Raw genomic sequence first — 18,613 nt, forward strand, 5'->3', positions numbered from 1 at the left:
GAATTAAGCAAAGGGTAATCAACTGTAAAAATAATCAGAGGTTTTTTTAATTCATATGAATTTATTGTAATAGAATTAAATGAATTTGTGATTACTGGGATAGTGAGAAAAAGTAATGTTTTGGAGCTCAGAGCTATCTGTAGTTCAGAATAATATTGTGATTTGGCATAGTTAACATTGGAAATCTTTCTGTACGTTTTGACTAACCTATTAATTCCTGTTCTGGAATAATACAGGATCTAATGAACTAACCCAGCTATTCCTTAAAAAGTCAAGTAAACCTTAACTTTATGCTTTTTGTAAATGGAAATTAAATACTACTGGCTGGAAAACACCTAAAAATATAAAAGAACTATGTACTGTGCATTAGTATGATAAATTAATATTTTATAAAACAGATACTTCAAAGTATAAAATAATAAGTAAAATAATAAAATGAAATACTTGAAAAAATATTGTGTACTTTTGCTTTTTTAATCAGTTAAGCTAATTGTGTGGAAGTAAAATGTTCAGTTAATTATAGTCCATCCACACTTTATCCCTTTATTACAATGATTAAAAAACAAGAAGTAAAGCCATCAGAAGACTAATTTATGTAGAATACCCTCTGAAGCTTTCTCTTCTAATTTTACACCATTAGCTTCTAGGAGCTCGATTAGATGAAGAAACAAGTGCTGTGGGACGAGAACAAGTAAATAAGGCCTATCATGCATATCGCGAGGTTTGCATTGACAGAGATAACTTAAAGAGCAAACTGGATAAAATGGTAAGTTGTTTTATAAGGAATATCTATATATTGCAAATGAATTGTTAAAAGTTATCAATAAGGGAAATACATTTATTAAATAAAAATTTGAAAGTATACATACTTGATAAATAAAGTTTTAAGAGTAATATTTGCAACTTATTTCTATACAAAATACTTAGTATATCACGATGTTTAGGACTTAGATACATCTACCATTACAGACTTATTTTGAAAAATAATGACGTGGTAGAATTTGTCAATGTTTAGGAGAAATAAAAGCCAATGAATACCACGTCCTAATTTAGAAAAAGGAAAAAGGAGATTAGTGAAAAACTGAGTTTATTTTCACACCTTGCTTTTAAAAGGCTAAAATCAGTTTTTCAACATTTACCTGAAAAATTTATAATACCAACCTGTAGATTTTATTGAATGTAATTTGGCATTTTCCCTCCTTAACTAGAACAAAGACAACTCTGAATCTTTGAAAGTGTTGAACGAACAGCTGCAGTCTAAGGAAGTGGAGCTGCTGCAGCTGCGGACAGAGGTGGAGACTCAGCAGGGTAGGCCGCCCCAGCCTGTTCCAGATACTCCGGCGGGGTTAACAGTTACTGTGTCTTGTATCCGGGACCAGTTTCTATCTGTCTGCTGACTTTGACTTATTTTAATTTCTCTGTTCTGCCTTCACAAGTTATCAACCTCTTTTAACTTTTCCTTAGATACACATTGCACTTTTCCTAGGGAAAAAAAAAAATCATTTATATTCAGGGCTAGTTTATGATGAAGCAGAGGAAGAAAGGAGTAGAACCCCATCCTCAAAACCTCTTGCCTGCTGATATGTCCTGCCTTTTCCTTCCCACTGGGCTTGTCCCCACTGTTAGACACATTGTCATGGAGTAGTTGTGATTACTTTTTTTTTTTTAATTTAATTTTTTTTTTTTTTTTTTTTTTTAGTATTTTTCTGAAGCTGGAAACGGGGAGAGACAGTCAGACAGACTCCCGCATGCGCCCAACCGGAATCCACCCGGCATGCCCACCAGGGGGCGACGCTCTGCCCCTCTGGGGCGTCGCTCTGTTGCGACCAGAGCCACTCTAGCGCCTGGGGCAGAGGCCAAGGAGCCATCCCCAGCGCCCGGGCCATCTTTGCTCCAATGGTGCCTCGGCTGGGAGGGGAAGAGAGAGACAGAGAGGAAGGAGGTGGGGGTGGAGAAGCAGATGGGAGCTTCTGCTGTGTGCCCTGGCCGGGAATCGAACCCGGGACCCCTGCACGCCAGGCCGACGCTCTACCACTGAGCCATTAAATTTAATTTCTGAAAGTTATTAAAATGTGCAGATGAGTGATGAGTTGCTGGGGTGAAAAGTTAGGCTGTGGGATATGAGTATTTGCCTATTTGCATCAACATTCTCTGAAACAAGCCAGAAGGTAGGCTCTGAGAGAGGCCTTTTAGGAGGAGATTAAGATGAGATCTCTTATGGTAGCTGATTGGGGCTTTTTCTAGGTAGACTAAGGAACTAAGTCAGGGTAAGTCAGTCTCCAGTTATATTGAGGGTCTTCAGTGGAAAGTTTATGAATAAAATCGTTTTGACATGATGTTGCAAGCTTAAGTGTCAAACTGGACACTCTGAAAGGACTAGATGGGGGCATGAGCTGAGTGAGCCTGAGTGTACTCACTCAATTTTATTAATATCTAACCTTGCATTGTATACATATTTATGATTTTAGCATATGTTTGATTAGTGTTATATATTTTGAAGTTGTAGTCTGAGAAATTTGTGCTTTAACCAAACCAGAAAATCAGGGATAGGGTGAATAATACATTCTAAAACAAGATTGCTAGATATCTTATATCTTATTCTAATTACTAGAGATTTTTGAAAGTACTATTTTTTTAAAAAAAACAACAATAATTTTGCTTAATTTATATTAGCCTTTTTTTTTTTCAAGTGAGAGAAGGGGAGATAATGAGACAGATTCCCACATGCGCCCCGACCAGGATCCACGGTCTGGGACCAATGCTAAATCAACCAAGTCATTTTAGCACCTAACGCTGACATGTGGACCAGCCGAGCTGTCCTCAGCATCCACGGCTGACCCTCGAACCAGTCGAGCCACTTGCTCTGGGAGGGGAAGAGGGAGAGAAGGGGGAGAGGGAGGAGAGAGAAGCATTGGTCATTCCTGCTGAGTGCCCTGACCAGGATTCGAACCCAGGATGTCCATATGGCGGCTGATGCTCTATCCACTAAGCCAACTGTCCAGGGCCTAGTATTTCTATTATCTGCATTTTACTAGCATAACCTTTTTAAAATATCAATAATGTATAGAAGGCGGAAATAAAAATTTTAATATCTATCTTTTTTCTAGTGATAAGGAATTTAAATCCACCTTCATCAAACTGGGAGGTAGAAAAGTTGAGCTGTGATCTGAAGATCCATGGTTTGGAACAAGAACTAGAACTGATGAGGAAAGAATGTAACAGTCTCAAAACAGAGCTACAAAAAGCCAAGCAAACGGTACTGCAGAATTATTAGATTAAGAAATTCAGAATTCTGTGTGCATTGTATGATTAGTTATAAATTCAGAGTTAACAAATTGTAACTACTTACCTTTATCCTCCCTGTTTATGCTAAAATCTGATATACTGTATGTATACTGTTATCATAACCCCATTATTTTATAATTTTGTTGTATAAAAACTTTCATAAAGTTCATTAATTTATTAAAGCTTTTTTTTCAAACTCCCTTTTCTTAAATTTCCTCAAGTCATTTTTTTCTAAGATTTAAAGAGAACCCAGTTTTAAGTTTCCCATTTTATTTTCCTTAATAATTTGATTGATTTAGACACCATGATGGACAAACTTGATTTGTAGAATTCTTAAAAGAGCCTTTACAGAGTCCACTAATTTTCAGAAGTCTAATAGGTTTGGGGCACGTTTAATTTTCAGCAAATAGCTGAGAATTCAAGAATTGGGGAAAGTGGGGGCCAAACCGAAACCCGCTGCTGAGCTGCTTAGGTGTGGTCAGCTAAAGTCATCTACTAACCCGCTGCTGAGCTGTTTAGGTGTGGTCAGCTAAAGTCATCTACTAAAACACGGGTTGCGTGCTGCCCTCGCCGGGTCTGTTTACTGATACTTGACCTTGGCTCTAGCGAGCTTGGGTACGTGTTTTCAGATGTCATGACAGATAGTACCAAGGATAAAAAGAAGAAATGATAGAGAGGTGAGGAGTATGAGAAAAATGACAAATGCAAAGTCTAAAATCATTATTACAAGAAATTTAAAAGCTTAGTAGTCTGGAATCAGATAGCCATTCTGTACATTATATACAATCAGGTATTTCAAACTAAGGTAACCAGTTAGGTAATTATTTTTCAGCTCAACCATTTGCCCATCAGCACTTTCCAGCACTATTGACGAGTTGTGTCACCTACCCCAGATTCCTCTGGGATGACACTGAAAGAGGAACTACTTCCAACACTGCTGACAGCCAGCCAGGACTGTGCCTCTGAATCCCACCTGTCCTGACGTGGAGCTGACAGTGCTCATTTCTATGACGCAGTCTCTATGGACGGTCACCACTGGTTAGTGAGCCAGGCAGTGAGAGTAATGCAGTATCCTGCCTTGGCCTTGACCAAACGACTTCTTCTGAAATGGAAAAATCCCAGCCCTAATAAAGACGAAACACTACAAAAATTACAATCAACTCCTGTTTGAGCCATAATGGTTTTTTCCTATTGTGTTTTTTTCCTGTTTGACATCGCAGGTTGACTTTCTCAGCTCTGAACCTGTGACTATGTACAATTTCTTCAAAGGCTTTCAGCAGCCTTTTCCACAAGCTAGCTGCTAGCAGTCCCAAGCTTCTCTTTAAAAAATGTGCTTGCAAGTAAAGATCTGCACCTTGAAGCTCTGAAATGTAATTGTCAATATATACATTCTACTTGAAATAATTTGATAGCTTTTATATATAATGGGTGTTTCCTTATGGACTAGGAAGCAATACCATGGAATCATAAAATTTTGGCTCATAATTGTGGTACTGCTTATTAACTATGTAACATTAGAAAAGTCCTTTAACTGATCTGAACTTCTTTGCTATAAAATAGGCATTACATTTATATTTCTTATTCATAAAGTTTAAACTAGATAATGTATGAAGCAATTAGCATAGTGCCTAGTATTTAATACAGTGTCTACTTTCAATGAGTGTTTTAAAAAATAACCAGGTAATTCAGAAAAGTGGTGCTTTTGGGGTCTGTATGTATGTATGTATATGTGAGTTATAGTTCAGTTCTTAGTTACTGTTTTCCACTAGATGGTGCTAAGGGATAAATTTGCTTGTTTAATTCATGTATCATAAATCACAGAAATAGACTTGAAGGTAGAAGAAATCACTTTAGAAATCACTTCTCTTTTACTACTGATGAAATTGAATTCAAGAGACTAAGAAACTTTAAGACTCAAAGGTGAGTTGGGGGGGTATATTAAAGAAAGGTCCCTTCATAGGAATTTCTTTGGCAGTGGAAGATGAAACTTAAAGAAATGCTCACAAGTACTAAATGAAAATGAACCAGGAAAAGGAAGAGTGGAAATGCCTAAATTCATCAGAGGTTCCAGGTTGAACTCTTATCTTCACAGTGTGGGGTATATACTTTTAAATCCTGTTTCAAAGGTGTTGCTGCTCAGAGGCAGCAGAAGAATCAAAAAGCAAGCCAAGGAGAGAAATGTTCACATTAATAATCTTGCTTTTTTATCTACTGTATACAATAATTTTACAATATTTTTACAGTAATTTCTGTGAAACATATAACACCTTCTGAAATGTGATACAACATCCTACATGGACCGAATCGTGTTTTTTGGTTTGTTTGCTTTTTTTAAGTATTTAGTGAATTCATTTGATTAGTGTTTGGTATTAGTAAGGTCAAGGTGTCAAGGTCAATTCCACTATATAATAGGCCTTGTAGACTTTCTGTATCCCCCAATATTCTAGCCATTGTTATCTAATACAGTTGATGTTTTGAGAAAAACCAACCACCCCCAAAGAAGTGTCGGGAACTCTGGATCAGTGAAACAGAGTTGGTGTAGCTGTCTGAGATAGCTAATAGCCCATTGACAATGTGCTGTAGTGCACTGAAGACTGAGAAGTCCTCTAGCATGGGAACCTGTTTAACTATGTTTCCTTAGATTCTGCAGCCACGCGCCTGTTTATAAAGAAACTCACATTTTATGGCACTAGTTAGGACATGACTGGCCAGGAACCGGGTTGACTATTAGGGACAATTTCTTTCTGCTTAATGCTAGTTTACATTAGATTTTCTGAATTGTTAGTAGCTGGAAAAATATGTTCCAACCCAAACTGTCCGATTTTTAAAAAAATCATTGGCTTTAAAAATGAATGTTTCCATTCTACATATATGTTTAAGTATACTATACTAATTTAAGTGTATATTTTTAATCAGTGATACCAAGAAACCAAAAGTGATCTGATTTTACTCCCTTATCTCCTGTGGAGAACAGGAAAGAAAAATGTCCAAGGTCATGTGCTTTGGATCTTTTTTGACTCCTGGGCCAGTTGTTTCCCCCTCTCTAGCGCTTTATAACCTAACTTTCACAGTATTTTTAGTTGGCATTTTCTAAATAATCAGAGGTCCAAAAGTGCGTTAACTCCAGTAATGCAAAAATTTTTAATATTTTACTCTCCCAAGCTTATTGTACTCCCAAATTCTTTATACAGCTTTTTAATATTCCACTTTAAAACACATAAAGATTATGTAAATAAGATACTAAAATTAAATTTTGTTCTCTCAGTTTATACTGGCCACTTCTACCAGTGGAATTAGTACCTGTGGTAGTGATTTTTATTATAATCCTTGAATGAGAATGAATTGCAAACAAATGGGTCAGTTGTCTTAAACATGTTAAGTCTATTTTTTAATATCTTTTATAGGCTTTTCTTCTGGCATATCTAACATATACCACTAAAACGTAAAATATAAGCATTTTATATACCTGTCTATGAGGAATGAGGAAGTTTATACTGATCTTTTAAAAAAGTAATGTTAAATTTTGGTACTTTTAAAAAATAATACCAAAACGTGAAATGCCAGTAAAACTTTCATTTTCTCATGGATTTCATTCAGATGAATCTTGAAAAAACAGTTGTTGTTACCCTTTTTAGACTAAAAACTTCAGATAAATATATTCAGAAATATATTTTGTAAGATTCCAAGTTCTTTTATTACATGAGAACAATTTAATTTTTTAAAAATCAAACATGAGTGACTTTTAAAAGAATTGTTTTTAAATATCTCACATGGGTTTGGAGGTATTTCATTGACATTGAGTATCAGATCTAGTTTTATGCTGTACAGTTACAGATGTGTTCTGTCCATCTGAAACATGTTTCTGCTAATACAGAGTATTGAGAATAATCAAAATGTAACAACTTTGAAACTTTTTCTAAACCGAATGACAGGATCCATCTCAGGAAGACAATCTGCAGAACAGAGATCTCCAAAGTCTAAGCATTTCAAGGTATGAATATTCTTCAGCATTCAAAAATAATACATTTTTATTCCATAGGCTACTTTGTATAGGTACATAGATTTGTTATGATTTAACCTTAAGAGCAAAGGGATATTATTTGGGGTACTGCATGTAATCTCTTGGTCTCAATATATAAAACACATTTAACTGTTGCTTAACAATAGGCTAGAACTCAAGGAGTAGAAAGGTACATAATGTGATGTGTTAAGCAGAATTTTTAACATTAAGTAATATTTTAGGTCGGGTATTAGGGAGTTCGCTATGTAGAACTATTCTGTAATAAATCCTAATTTAGTACATGAAGAATTGCGCATTTCCATATACAGTAGTATGACTTTATCTTAAGGATAAGCATGTACAGCCTTAGTCTTTGGTATAACATACATTTAAGAGAATTACTTAAGTAGCTATCAGTATTCATGTATGATACTGCAAACCTTTTTTCTTTAATATATATCATTTTTATTTAAGTAATTCAAGCACTGTGTTTTAAGTTACCTGATAATTTTTCTTTCTGCTATGATTCCCTCTCTGCATGGACATTTCCATCCAATGGAAAATACTGATTTGGCCTCGTTGTTTATTATTTGGCTTCCAAAGTATACTGACCTAAAGTAAAGTAATGTGAATTCATACTTTTTCTTTCAAAACCTAACTGAGAGAAGTACTCCATTAAAGAAAACAACTGAGGAAACATCATCAGTGACTCTTCTAGCACCAAGGACAGGTGCACTTTTTCAGTAAAAGGCAGGCAGTAAATATTTCAGGCTTTGCAGACCCTATAGTCTGTTGCAACTAACTGCCAGTCCAACAGTACCTTGGTGGTTCTTCCAGCTTCTGAATCTACAGCAGAGAAAGTAGACAATTTCCCTTCCTTTAATAGTGTCTAGTACAGTGTCTACTGGCATTAATTCTCAAATTGTTGTCTTTGTCAAAGTTACCTGGCTCATTAGTACTCAAATATCCTTGTGTGTTTGTTTTGTTTGCAGATTGGTTTGCATTTATCTTAACAATATGGATTGCAAAACTGATTTAGTTTACCTCTTCTGGTTAGCAAATAGAGGACTAAAAACCAAATTTTGTGGCTTACCCTTGGTAAACTTTTCTATCATGCATTTTTATGTTAGCCTCATTCCTAACTGCATATTATTCTGCTTTTCCTTCATTGTATCATTCACGGCTGTTTCTAGTTTATAGTCCTGTCCTGTGTTTTTATTAATCTTTGTAAGTTACCTCTCATCCACTTTTAAGTGGAACCATTCAAGTGATAAATTTACTCTATAAGGAGAAAAGTACATAGGAATGTTTCCACAAGGTCGTTAATTAAAAGTTTAGATTTTTTGGCCCTGGCCAGTTGGCTCAGTGGTAGAGCGTCGGCCTGGCGTGCAGAAGTCCCGGGTTCGATTCCCGGCCAGGGCATACAGGAGAAGCGCCCATCTGCTTCTCCACCCCTCCCCTTCTCCTTCCTCTCTGTCTCTCTCTTCCCCTCCCACAGCCAAGGCTCCATTGGAGCAAAGTTGGCCCGGGCGTTGGGGATGGCTTCGTGGCCTCTGCCTCAGGCGCTAGAGTGGCTCTGGTCGCAACAGAGCCATACCCCAGATGGGCGGAGCATCGCCCCCTGGTGGGCGTGCGGGGTGGATCCCGGTTGGGCGCATGCGGGAGTCTGTCTGACTGCCTCCCCGTTTCCAGCTTCAGGGAAAAAAAAAAGTTTAGATTTTTGAAGGATTATTTTTTCAGTTATTTGGAAGACTCCCTTTTAGGAACATTACTTTTTTGTATTTTATCATTGCCAGGCAAATGAGGAAGCGTATTGTTTCTCTAACACAGGGTGAACTTTTGTGTAGTTCTCATTGTATACATCATTTAACAGAAGCAGCCCTGCCTATCAGAGATTTGCCCAACGTCCTGCCAATGTACTATTTTGATATTAGCTTTAGATTTTTTGCCTTCTGTACTTAAACCAGATCTAGGTACGAGTTAAACATATTGTGGAAGTTCCTAACATGTAAATCATTAGTTGAAAAAATATAAATTAGGGCTAGTGTTTTTTAAACTGTGCTTTGTTCCCTTAGTGGTCATGACACTTTGTGAGTTAAGACAAGCATTTTAAAAGTAAAGAATAAAACAGAACAGGCATACCTTGGAGATATTGAGTGAATATTACAATAAAGTGATTCACACAAATTTTTGGTTTCCCAGTGCATATAAAAGTTATATTTATATCATGCTGTAGTCTACTAAAGTATGCAATAGAATGTCTAAAAAAATAATATACATACCTTAATTTAAAAATACTTTATTGCTAAAAAATGCTATCATCTGAGCCTTCAGCAAGTTGTAATATTTTTGCTGATGGAGGGTCTTACTCCAATTTGTGAAAAATGCAGTATCTTTGAAATGCAAGAAAGCAAAGCACAATCAAGTGAAGTATGCCTGTAGAACGTACCGAATGTAACATACATAAGGGGCAAGTGTGATGTCTCCTAACTTGTTTTCACTGGGTTGCAGTGGATTGCTTGCTTGTTGGGTATTCCAGTAAAAAATGTGTGAAAGACACTTGTTTGGGGGAATCACAATTGACAAATTACACATTTCTAAGCCTCTAGCTCTTGGCTAAGACTATGCCATACTTTCATTCAGTAAACTTGCAAAAGCTAAAGAGAAATATGTATCTCTGAAGTAAAAACTCAGTTAAGTAATGTTTCTTATACAAGGAATATTCATTTCAGTATTGAAGAGCTGAATGTATAGGATCAGATAAGAAAACTGGGCTTTTACACAATTTTATTTTCTAAGCAGGACATGTACCCCTTCTTGAAATGTATACAAACAGGTTTTATTACATTTAAAATTTGAGAGATGAAATTTTACAGTGGGCTAATAAAGTTGTGTTGATAGTATGCATATTATAGGTGCTTAGTAAATGTAAAATGGTGATGATATGAAAAATGTTACCCCCAAAAGCAATCAGTTATTAGACTGGACAAGTAAAAGACAGCCTTGAACAGCAGCATGTTAGAGTGAAGTCAGTTCTCCTAGACCTGTTTCCTTAAGTGAAATTAGGTTACCCAGCTTGCCAAGTTGGTATGAGAATGTGCCTAGCACAGATTAAATGCTCAAACATTTTTTGTTTCATCTGTTGTTTTCAAGGTCCTCATTTTGGGTGCTTTAATATTGCATGTCAGTGTTCAAGTTCTTTATAAAAACCATATATATTACTAGGATTTTGCATGTATGGTATTTAAAGTAAAACCTAAGTTCACACCCCAGTTTTGGGGTGGAAGAAGGGGAGTTGGTGTTGCAGTTTATACAGTTTCAAAGATGCCTAGATAAGAAGAGGTTAGTTGGAACACTGCTAAAGATTTGTAGGTGACAACCTGCCTTTTCCAGTCTCACTTAAGTAATGATTTAAACATTTTATTTAAATAGATAGAAAATGGAATACTACTCAGCCATAAGAAATGATGACATAGTGTCATTTATGACATGGATGGACCTTGAGAACATTACCGAGTAAAATAAGTAAATCAGAAAAAAGCTAAAAACTATGATTTCACACATAGTTAGGATACAAAACTGAGGCTCAAGGACATAGGTAAGAGTGAAGTCACTACCAGTGAGAGAGAGCTGTGGAGGAAGGGAGGAAGTTGGGGGAAGGGTGTATAAAGAGGCACAAATACAAGGTGATGGATAATGATTTGACTCGGGGTAATGGGTACACAACATAATCAACAGTTCAAATGCTATAGAGATGTTCACCTGAAAAACCTGTGTGCTCTTATTGTTCAATGTCACCCTGTTAAATTTAATTTTCTAAAATAATAAATTTTTAACATACCTTGAAGACTACACAGTACTTTAATATTAGTTGTAAAGTGACTGCCATTACTTGATTATCCACAAGAGGGAGAGCTTATACTTAGTAATAATTTTAGATATTTTTTTCTGTGGTTTTCAATTCAGGTGACATTAAGGGCAAAAGAAAGACTATGGTTAAACTTTGTGACCTCATTGTTAGTTTAACCTAATTTATAAGCAGTCTTCATTAAGCTGAATTGGAAAGTCTGTATTAGACATGGCTTTTAACACCTCTATGATCGTTTGGGGTTTTTTTACATGCTTAGCTGTTTTGAATGATTAAATATGTATGATATCCCAGTATCCAAACACTATTTTGGATGTTTGCTTTCCTTTTCTCCAGATCAGGTACTGATGTACCATCTCGTGGGAATAATAAACACTTTTTCAGCAGTGTCACTCATATCGTGATTGTCTGCGTGCATTATTAGCACATGTGCAGTGTTATACCTACAGCTATGTAATATGAGTAACTCAGAAAGCATACTCAGTGCTCAGCACTGCACCAAGGAGCCAGCAACTCCCTTCACACTTCAGAGAGGCTCCTATGCAACATTCCTTGTAGCATGCAGCTCTGATGTTTGTTGGTGAAGGTAGAGGCGGTTAACTCATTTTTGTGAAGTAATTATTTCACACCTATCAAAAACCTGCAAAAGCCCTGTGATTTATAATAGACGACTGGTTAACAAGTGACGTTTACAGCAGACTAAAACCTGTAGATTTTTCTCAGAGGCAGTATAAAGTTTATTCCGTTGCTTCTATTGAAGGCATTATCTGAGTGGAATGGGATGTTTTGAGAAAAATGTAATCTTACATAATTCAAAATTTTTAATTAATCTGTTGATTCTGTAATTAGATAGGGTATTAGATTTAAATATCAAGAGCATTCCTTGAAGTTTGTTTAAAAAGAATTTTGTTAGCTGGGCAAAAATTAAAGCATCAAATGACACATCTGTCAAATTTGATTTCATTACGAGACAGTGGTCGTACACTGGAACTGGTTGTTCCTACATCTAATACTGAATGTATTCGAATACAGGAAAGTAAGATTATATGTTGAAGATTTTGTTTTATTTAGCTGTCAATTAAGAACCTAAAAAGGAAGAGAATCATGAATATCCAAATAAGTTATGTTTAGTGGAAGATGAAACTTACAAAAAATTAGGCTTAAAATAACTAACATAATCTCTCAGATAACCGAGGTAAAATATTTTAATCGTTAGAACACAAGGCATTTGTGAAGGTTTATTTCTGTGTTGTGTAACCCTCTAGCTTCTGTTCCTGGGAAAGCGCCTGCCTGCATGCCCTGTGCTGTCATTGTCACATTGGGTTAGAGCCGACAGTATGAGACGGCCCAGTCAAACAGAAAAGAATGCAATACGTCAAACCTACATTTTACTTTAATGGGGCTTGCGTATACATTCAGCAGTTGATACAAGCATTTCAATTCATAATGTCAGAACAGAATAATCATAAATACAAACTTAAAACCTATATGAGAATATCACTTTAGTCTTGATCAAAGGTTCAAATGCCCACACTCCTTACATATTAAATATATTAACACTACTGCACTATAGTCCACTTATAGACTATAGTCTATAAGAAAAGATCATTTCTGAGTTGAAAACTGTAGGAAACTTTTTGGTTAGAATACTTCTTTTTATAATACCCTTCTGTTTAATACAGTTCAGTTAATTGCTAGAAATTAGGTTATTATTATGAATAAATTCTCTTCACTTGTTAAAATGGCCTAATTATCTTTCAGTTATTTAATGAAGTTCTAATTAACATTTCAAAACTAATCTGAGCAGAAATTTAGATATGATCATTTCTATTTTAAAGTTAACTTCTTCTGTTCATTAAGGAATAATGACCATTTACTTTTTTTTTAAACCCTGTATTTCAGTGATAATATGCAGAATGCATACTGGGAACTGAAGAGAGAAATGTCTAATTTACATCTGGTGACTCAAGTACAAGCTGAACTACTAAGAAAACTCAAAACCCCAACTACAATCAAGAAAGGCAAGTCAATGTTCGCCGGAAACCACTGATTCCAGCCAAACTGCTTGCAGAGCAACTAGCTATCATATCTTATCAAAATCTCATCAAATGAGTTTGATAAGCCAAAGTATATATAGTATGTTCACAGCCTACCCATTCTCTGCTTTGGCTTGTCTCATACTGGTCAACTTCACACATAAAGGTGTTGCTGATGTGTTTTTTCTTCAGTACTGTATTCTTTTCCCCTTGTGGCTTTTTTTCTCAGCCAAGTGTTGCTTATGTGTATAAGGCTGAGGTGTTAAGTTTGCTCTAGTTGACCTTTTACCACAACTACTTCATATATTTAAAAAAAAAAAAGACACCAAGACACCCAAAACTATTTTTCATTACAGAATACATCAAAGACCTAGCTCTTTAAATTGTTTTGAAAAAGTAACTGATTCATTATTCGGTTGTTTTCATTTTTCGTAAAGTTCACTTTCCTTTCTATAAAGGATAGACTATTTAAAAGAGAGACTAGGTGCTTGTCCCTTTCAGCCAAACATTTCATCGCTCTGCCTTTCGTATGTGACTGCTTGGCCTGCTAAACTTGGAGTTTTGTGTTTACTAGTAATGGTTACTTTGCCAAAGCTATTTTTATACCTCAGAGAAGAATCAGTGCATTATACCTTTTATTACGTAATAGTATTTCTGAAAAGTTGTGTAATATCAACTTAAACGTCCTAAAATTCACTTTTTAAAGTAATGAGATGTGACTTTATAAGTAATAATCACCATCCGGTTTAAAATCGTTATTTGTACCTTAGATTTTCCCTAAAGAATGCATAAAAGAATTGTATTTTAGGACTAGTTCTCAGGAATTATACACTAGTGGGGGGAAATATTGCACATTGGGAAGGAAAACTAAATTCAGAATTCCTTTGATTTTCTACAGTTACTTATCAATCAGACAAAATAATACTGTGCTTTGGCGGCCTCCACTTAATTTACGGGTCTTTAGTCCTGGAGTCTTCCAGGGGCCAGGGCTACATAGAAGGCAGTCTAGTTGATGGTAGAATTATGACTTTTTTTAAAGGGACTCATACAGTAATTTTGTAGTGAGTTTTCAGTGTGGCTCTTTATGTAATAAATAGAACTTCCATAATAATAATAAAGGATAAATACTCTTCATATTTAGAACTGGTTTGTGCTTGTGTCCCTTCTGAGCTGGCGAGTGAAAATTTTTTAGTGCTTTAACCATATGTTTCCTAGCACGTTTCCTCAGACAATGGCAGGCTTGAAACCACTACTGCTCACCATAGAACTCAGTGCTTTGAGGGGTAGATTCAAATTTGACTAAACCACCTTTTTTCCTGACCTACAGTATCATCACCCTTTCCAAAAGCTGAACAATGTTACTTCCAATTCTCCCAAACTCCCCTCTCCTCCCAGGAAAAAAGACGAGCTTATTCTATAATGTGGGTCAGCTGCTTTCCTCTAGTACAGAATCAGCCTCAGCTGCAGCTGACATCCTTTCTGGACTTGGGTCCATTTCTCTCTTCTGTGCTGCTCTGGAGAGGAAGGAGAGCTCGTACTCCCATGGCGTTGGCTGTGCAGTAGCGCAGTCTGCTTGCTAAGCCATTACCTGTGTGCTCAAGACTTTTTTTACTTGACCTATTTTGTGACCATGGCAGAATTTACATTTTCCATTACATGGATAAATAGGATTATTTTATAGCTTTTATTTAAACTTTTATCCATAAAAGCTGGAATACATATTATATGGGTCTCACCAATTCACAATATAACTCTTTCTGAAAGAAATTCACTTTTGGACCACCTATGGAAAAAAGATTTGAATAAGTAAAGGAATATGTTATTTAACAAAAAAAATTACTGAAAGTTTACATCAACCAACTTTCTTAAGCCTCCACTGAAGTAACAACATTTGTAAGCTTTCTCTAGCTATATAAGAGCCCGACATAGGATCTTTTATTGGTGTCCAACTTTAAAAAATTTTAAATTCGTCAAATCTTGAATCGTTCAGTGACCCAGGTAGGAAGACACTTTGCAAACAGGAAAAGGGACACCTGGAGCATTGACTGACTTCCCTGAAGTTACAATGTCAATTGGCCAATCCAGGATTAGAAGTCAGATCATCTGTCGTCTATTTTCAAGTCTCAGTACCCACTGATCACCCAACTTGGGAATTGATTTATTTTCAGTTCTATTAATAAAGTGTTACATATTTTGTGATCACAAATGCCATGACAACTGACATTTGGCCTTTGCTTTCTTTTTTCTTAGCCTGCACCCCTGTAGGATGCGTGGAAGATCTTAAGAGAGACAGCACAAAGCTGCACTTGCCGAATTTGACTGCAACATACAAAAGACTCCCTCCTCTCTCACCGAACAGCAGAATGCTGTGTCATCCCACACCTTCCCCTTCACCAGGAAACGTAAAGGCTGTGTCAGAGAGAGCAGGTCTCCAGTCATGGACCAACAGCGAGCAGCCTGTTCCTCAAGACTGTGCAAACATCCAGGAACACAGCTCCTACGGCAGAAATTCTCTGGAAGATAACTCTTGGGTGTTCCCAAGCCCGCCTAAGTCAAGTGAGACAGCATTTGGGGGAACTAAAAATAAAACTTTGCCATTGCCCGACCTGCCACCACTGCATTACTTGGATCAACATAATCAAAACTGCCTTTATAAGAATTGATTCTGAAGAGATTCATCGTTTGGCCGTGAGGTTGCTGTGCCGCTGTACCTCCCACAATGGTTCTCTTGAGAAATTATTTAATAAACTGAAAGTGGGTTTTGATTAAACTTTTTCAGAGTTCTTCAGTGTACACATTTGCACATACTGTATCCTCTTACGTAGCTGATTTTCCATGTTGAAAGAGCAACCGTCCAGCTTCGTAGTCTGGCTAAAAATCAGAAATATGCTACTAATAAGTAATAAACTTGAGGTGTCTCAGAAAGACAGTTCTACCTTTGATAATGATTGTAAGTTTCTGCCTCTCACGTGAAGAATGAAACTGAAAGTTTCTAGACATGGTTTTATAAAGCATGTGAAATGCCTAAATAGCTGTTCATTAAAAATAGAGGAAGACATTAAGAGAAAAACTATGTTGCTTTAAAATTGCACAAAGGAGCAAATGGCAATGTGAATAGGTTATATTTGTTAACTTTCTAGTATATAAAGATATGGAAAATATACAATGGAATAATAGTATGTTGATTATTCCATCTCTATATGCTATTGTGTTTCAAAGTTTAAAATCATTTTTAATTACAATGTGGTTGACAAAATTAAAAAGTGCAGTTTGAATTCTAAGACTTGAAATAACCTGATCATTGAAGCCAACTTGGTCCCAGAACATACCCCAAGTCCTAATTGAAAATTGATGAAACAGTTGCAAATCTCTGTGGTGTTTGAATAAAGTATTATAATCCTATACATCAGTAAGAAGTACAAAAAGCATCACAAGGGTTTCAGTCTAATCTGTCCTATCAGGGTCTATAATGAAAACCTAAGTGTATAACTATAGTCATTTTCTTCAAAGAGTCTACACTGGCTTGTTATGTAGAACAGCTTATAAAGTGTTAGACTTTGGTTTGAAATGTAACATTTTTATTGAGTGATTTTTAATAAACTGAATTAGAAATTATAATTATAGAAACCAAATTCTGTGCTGTATTGATAATTGTACCATCATAACATGTCCCCAAACTCTGATTTTCAGTGACCTATTTATAGACAAGGCAATAACAAGGATGAGTTAGTTCACTTGGAAACTTACCTAAATTCATTCAGGACTGTATATTAAGAATATTAGGAATTAAATGTATTACTTGATTCATACATCCTTTGCCTAAGATGAAGTGTTTCAGGTAGGAAACCTTTATACTTTTTAATAGGCAGTTTCAAATATCTGTCTTGACCTCAAAACAGTATCACAGATCTCTTCTACATTAACCAAATAGCACACATACATAAACAATACTGTTCACCAGAGATTTCTGTCTTTCTATTATCTCATTCAAGCTTGTCTGTGATTAATGGAATTGGTGTCAGATGCTGGAATTTATTCTGACCAATGAACACAGCTGACTCAAGGGAGTAGAATCTCCTGCCAAGTAACAGAATAAAACACAATATGCATAAAACAAATACAAGATCCAGGTTTTAGCTGAAGGAAGCAACTACCTGTGTAATATCAAAGCAGCAAAAACTGCTTCTCGTGTGGCTGCACAGTCTGTGTATTAAATCTAATTTCTGGTGTAGTTTACTGGTTTGCCTTTTTTAAAATCAAGATTGGGAATTTTACTATGTAAAGAAAAGTCCTACGAGATAATGGCTTGTTAATGTTTTGAACAATGCAAAGAAATTGTTTAATTAAAATTATTTTTGTTTGAAATTGAAGTGGAGGTGAAATTTTGTCCTTGACTATATATTCCAAAGTCAGGTACTAATTGTTAGTTGTTAATTTGATTCATACAACAGACATTTGTCTTGATAAACTTCTGAGTGGAGAAAATGTTTTTCCGTATAAAACAAAAGGGCAGCTATCAGATACACTACAAAGTCAGTAAACATTCTTGGAATTTAAAGTGCTAAAGTATAAGACTATTTAAAAAAGAATAACCAGCCTGACCAGGCGGTGGCACAGTGGATAGAGCGTCAGACTGGGCTGCAGAGGACCCAGGTTTGAGACCTCAAGGTCGCCAGCTTGAGCACGGGCTCATCTGGTTTAAGCAAAAAGCTCACCAGCTTGGACCCAAGGTCGCAGGCTCGAGCAAGGGGTTACTCAGTCTACTGTAGCCACACGGTCAAGGCACATATGAGAAAGCAATCAATGAACAACTAAGGTGTTGCAACAAAGAATTGATGCTTCTCATCTCTCTCCGTTCCCGTCTTGTCTGTCCCTACCTATCCCTCTCTCTGTCTCTGTAAAAAAAAACCAACCCAAAAAATTGTTTATACCCAGACATAAAATTTTAAATGTAAACCTTATGCTCATCTCTGTTCTAGGTACAATTCAAAGAGAAATGAGAGAATGGCCCAATGTAGCTTGTAAAAACTTGCTCCAAAGGGCTTCCCTTGAAAATTAATGTTCAGATTTAGACACTTCTCCCAGGAAGAGATACAAATGGCCAACAGATATATGAAAAGATGCTCAGCTTCATTAGTTATTAGAGAAATGCAAATCAAAACTACAATGAGATACCACTGTTAGATTAGCTATTATCAACAAGACGGGTAATAGCAAATGTTGGAGAGGCTGTGGAGAAAAAGGAACCCTCATTCACTGTTGGTGGGACTGTAAAGTAGTACAACCATTATGGAGGAAAGTATGGTGGTTCCTCAAAAAACTGCAAATAGAACTACCTTATGACCCAGCAATCCCTCTACTGGGTATATACCCCAAAACCTCAGAAACATTGATACGTGAAGACACATGTAGCCCCATGTTCAT

At 36.2% G+C, this 18,613-nt stretch overlaps 1 protein-coding gene across 1 annotated transcript in view; it reads left to right on the forward strand.

The window, feature by feature from the left end:
- Positions 1-17,559, forward strand: part of AZI2 (5-azacytidine induced 2) — a 28,530-nt gene extending 10,971 nt beyond the window's left edge. Inside the window, exons 3-8 of the mRNA XM_066245091.1 lie at positions 641-766; positions 1,209-1,308; positions 3,108-3,256; positions 7,218-7,276; positions 13,056-13,174; positions 15,440-17,559. Of these exons, the coding sequence (XP_066101188.1) occupies positions 641-766; positions 1,209-1,308; positions 3,108-3,256; positions 7,218-7,276; positions 13,056-13,174; positions 15,440-15,852 (966 nt within the window). The 3' untranslated portion in view covers positions 15,853-17,559. The remainder of the gene's footprint in view (positions 1-640; positions 767-1,208; positions 1,309-3,107; positions 3,257-7,217; positions 7,277-13,055; positions 13,175-15,439) is intronic.
- The last annotated feature ends 1,054 nt before the right edge of the window (positions 17,560-18,613 follow it).

The sequence above is a fragment of the Saccopteryx bilineata genome, chromosome 10, assembly GCF_036850765.1.
Source record: "Saccopteryx bilineata isolate mSacBil1 chromosome 10, mSacBil1_pri_phased_curated, whole genome shotgun sequence".
Taxonomy (NCBI): domain Eukaryota; kingdom Metazoa; phylum Chordata; class Mammalia; order Chiroptera; family Emballonuridae; genus Saccopteryx; species Saccopteryx bilineata.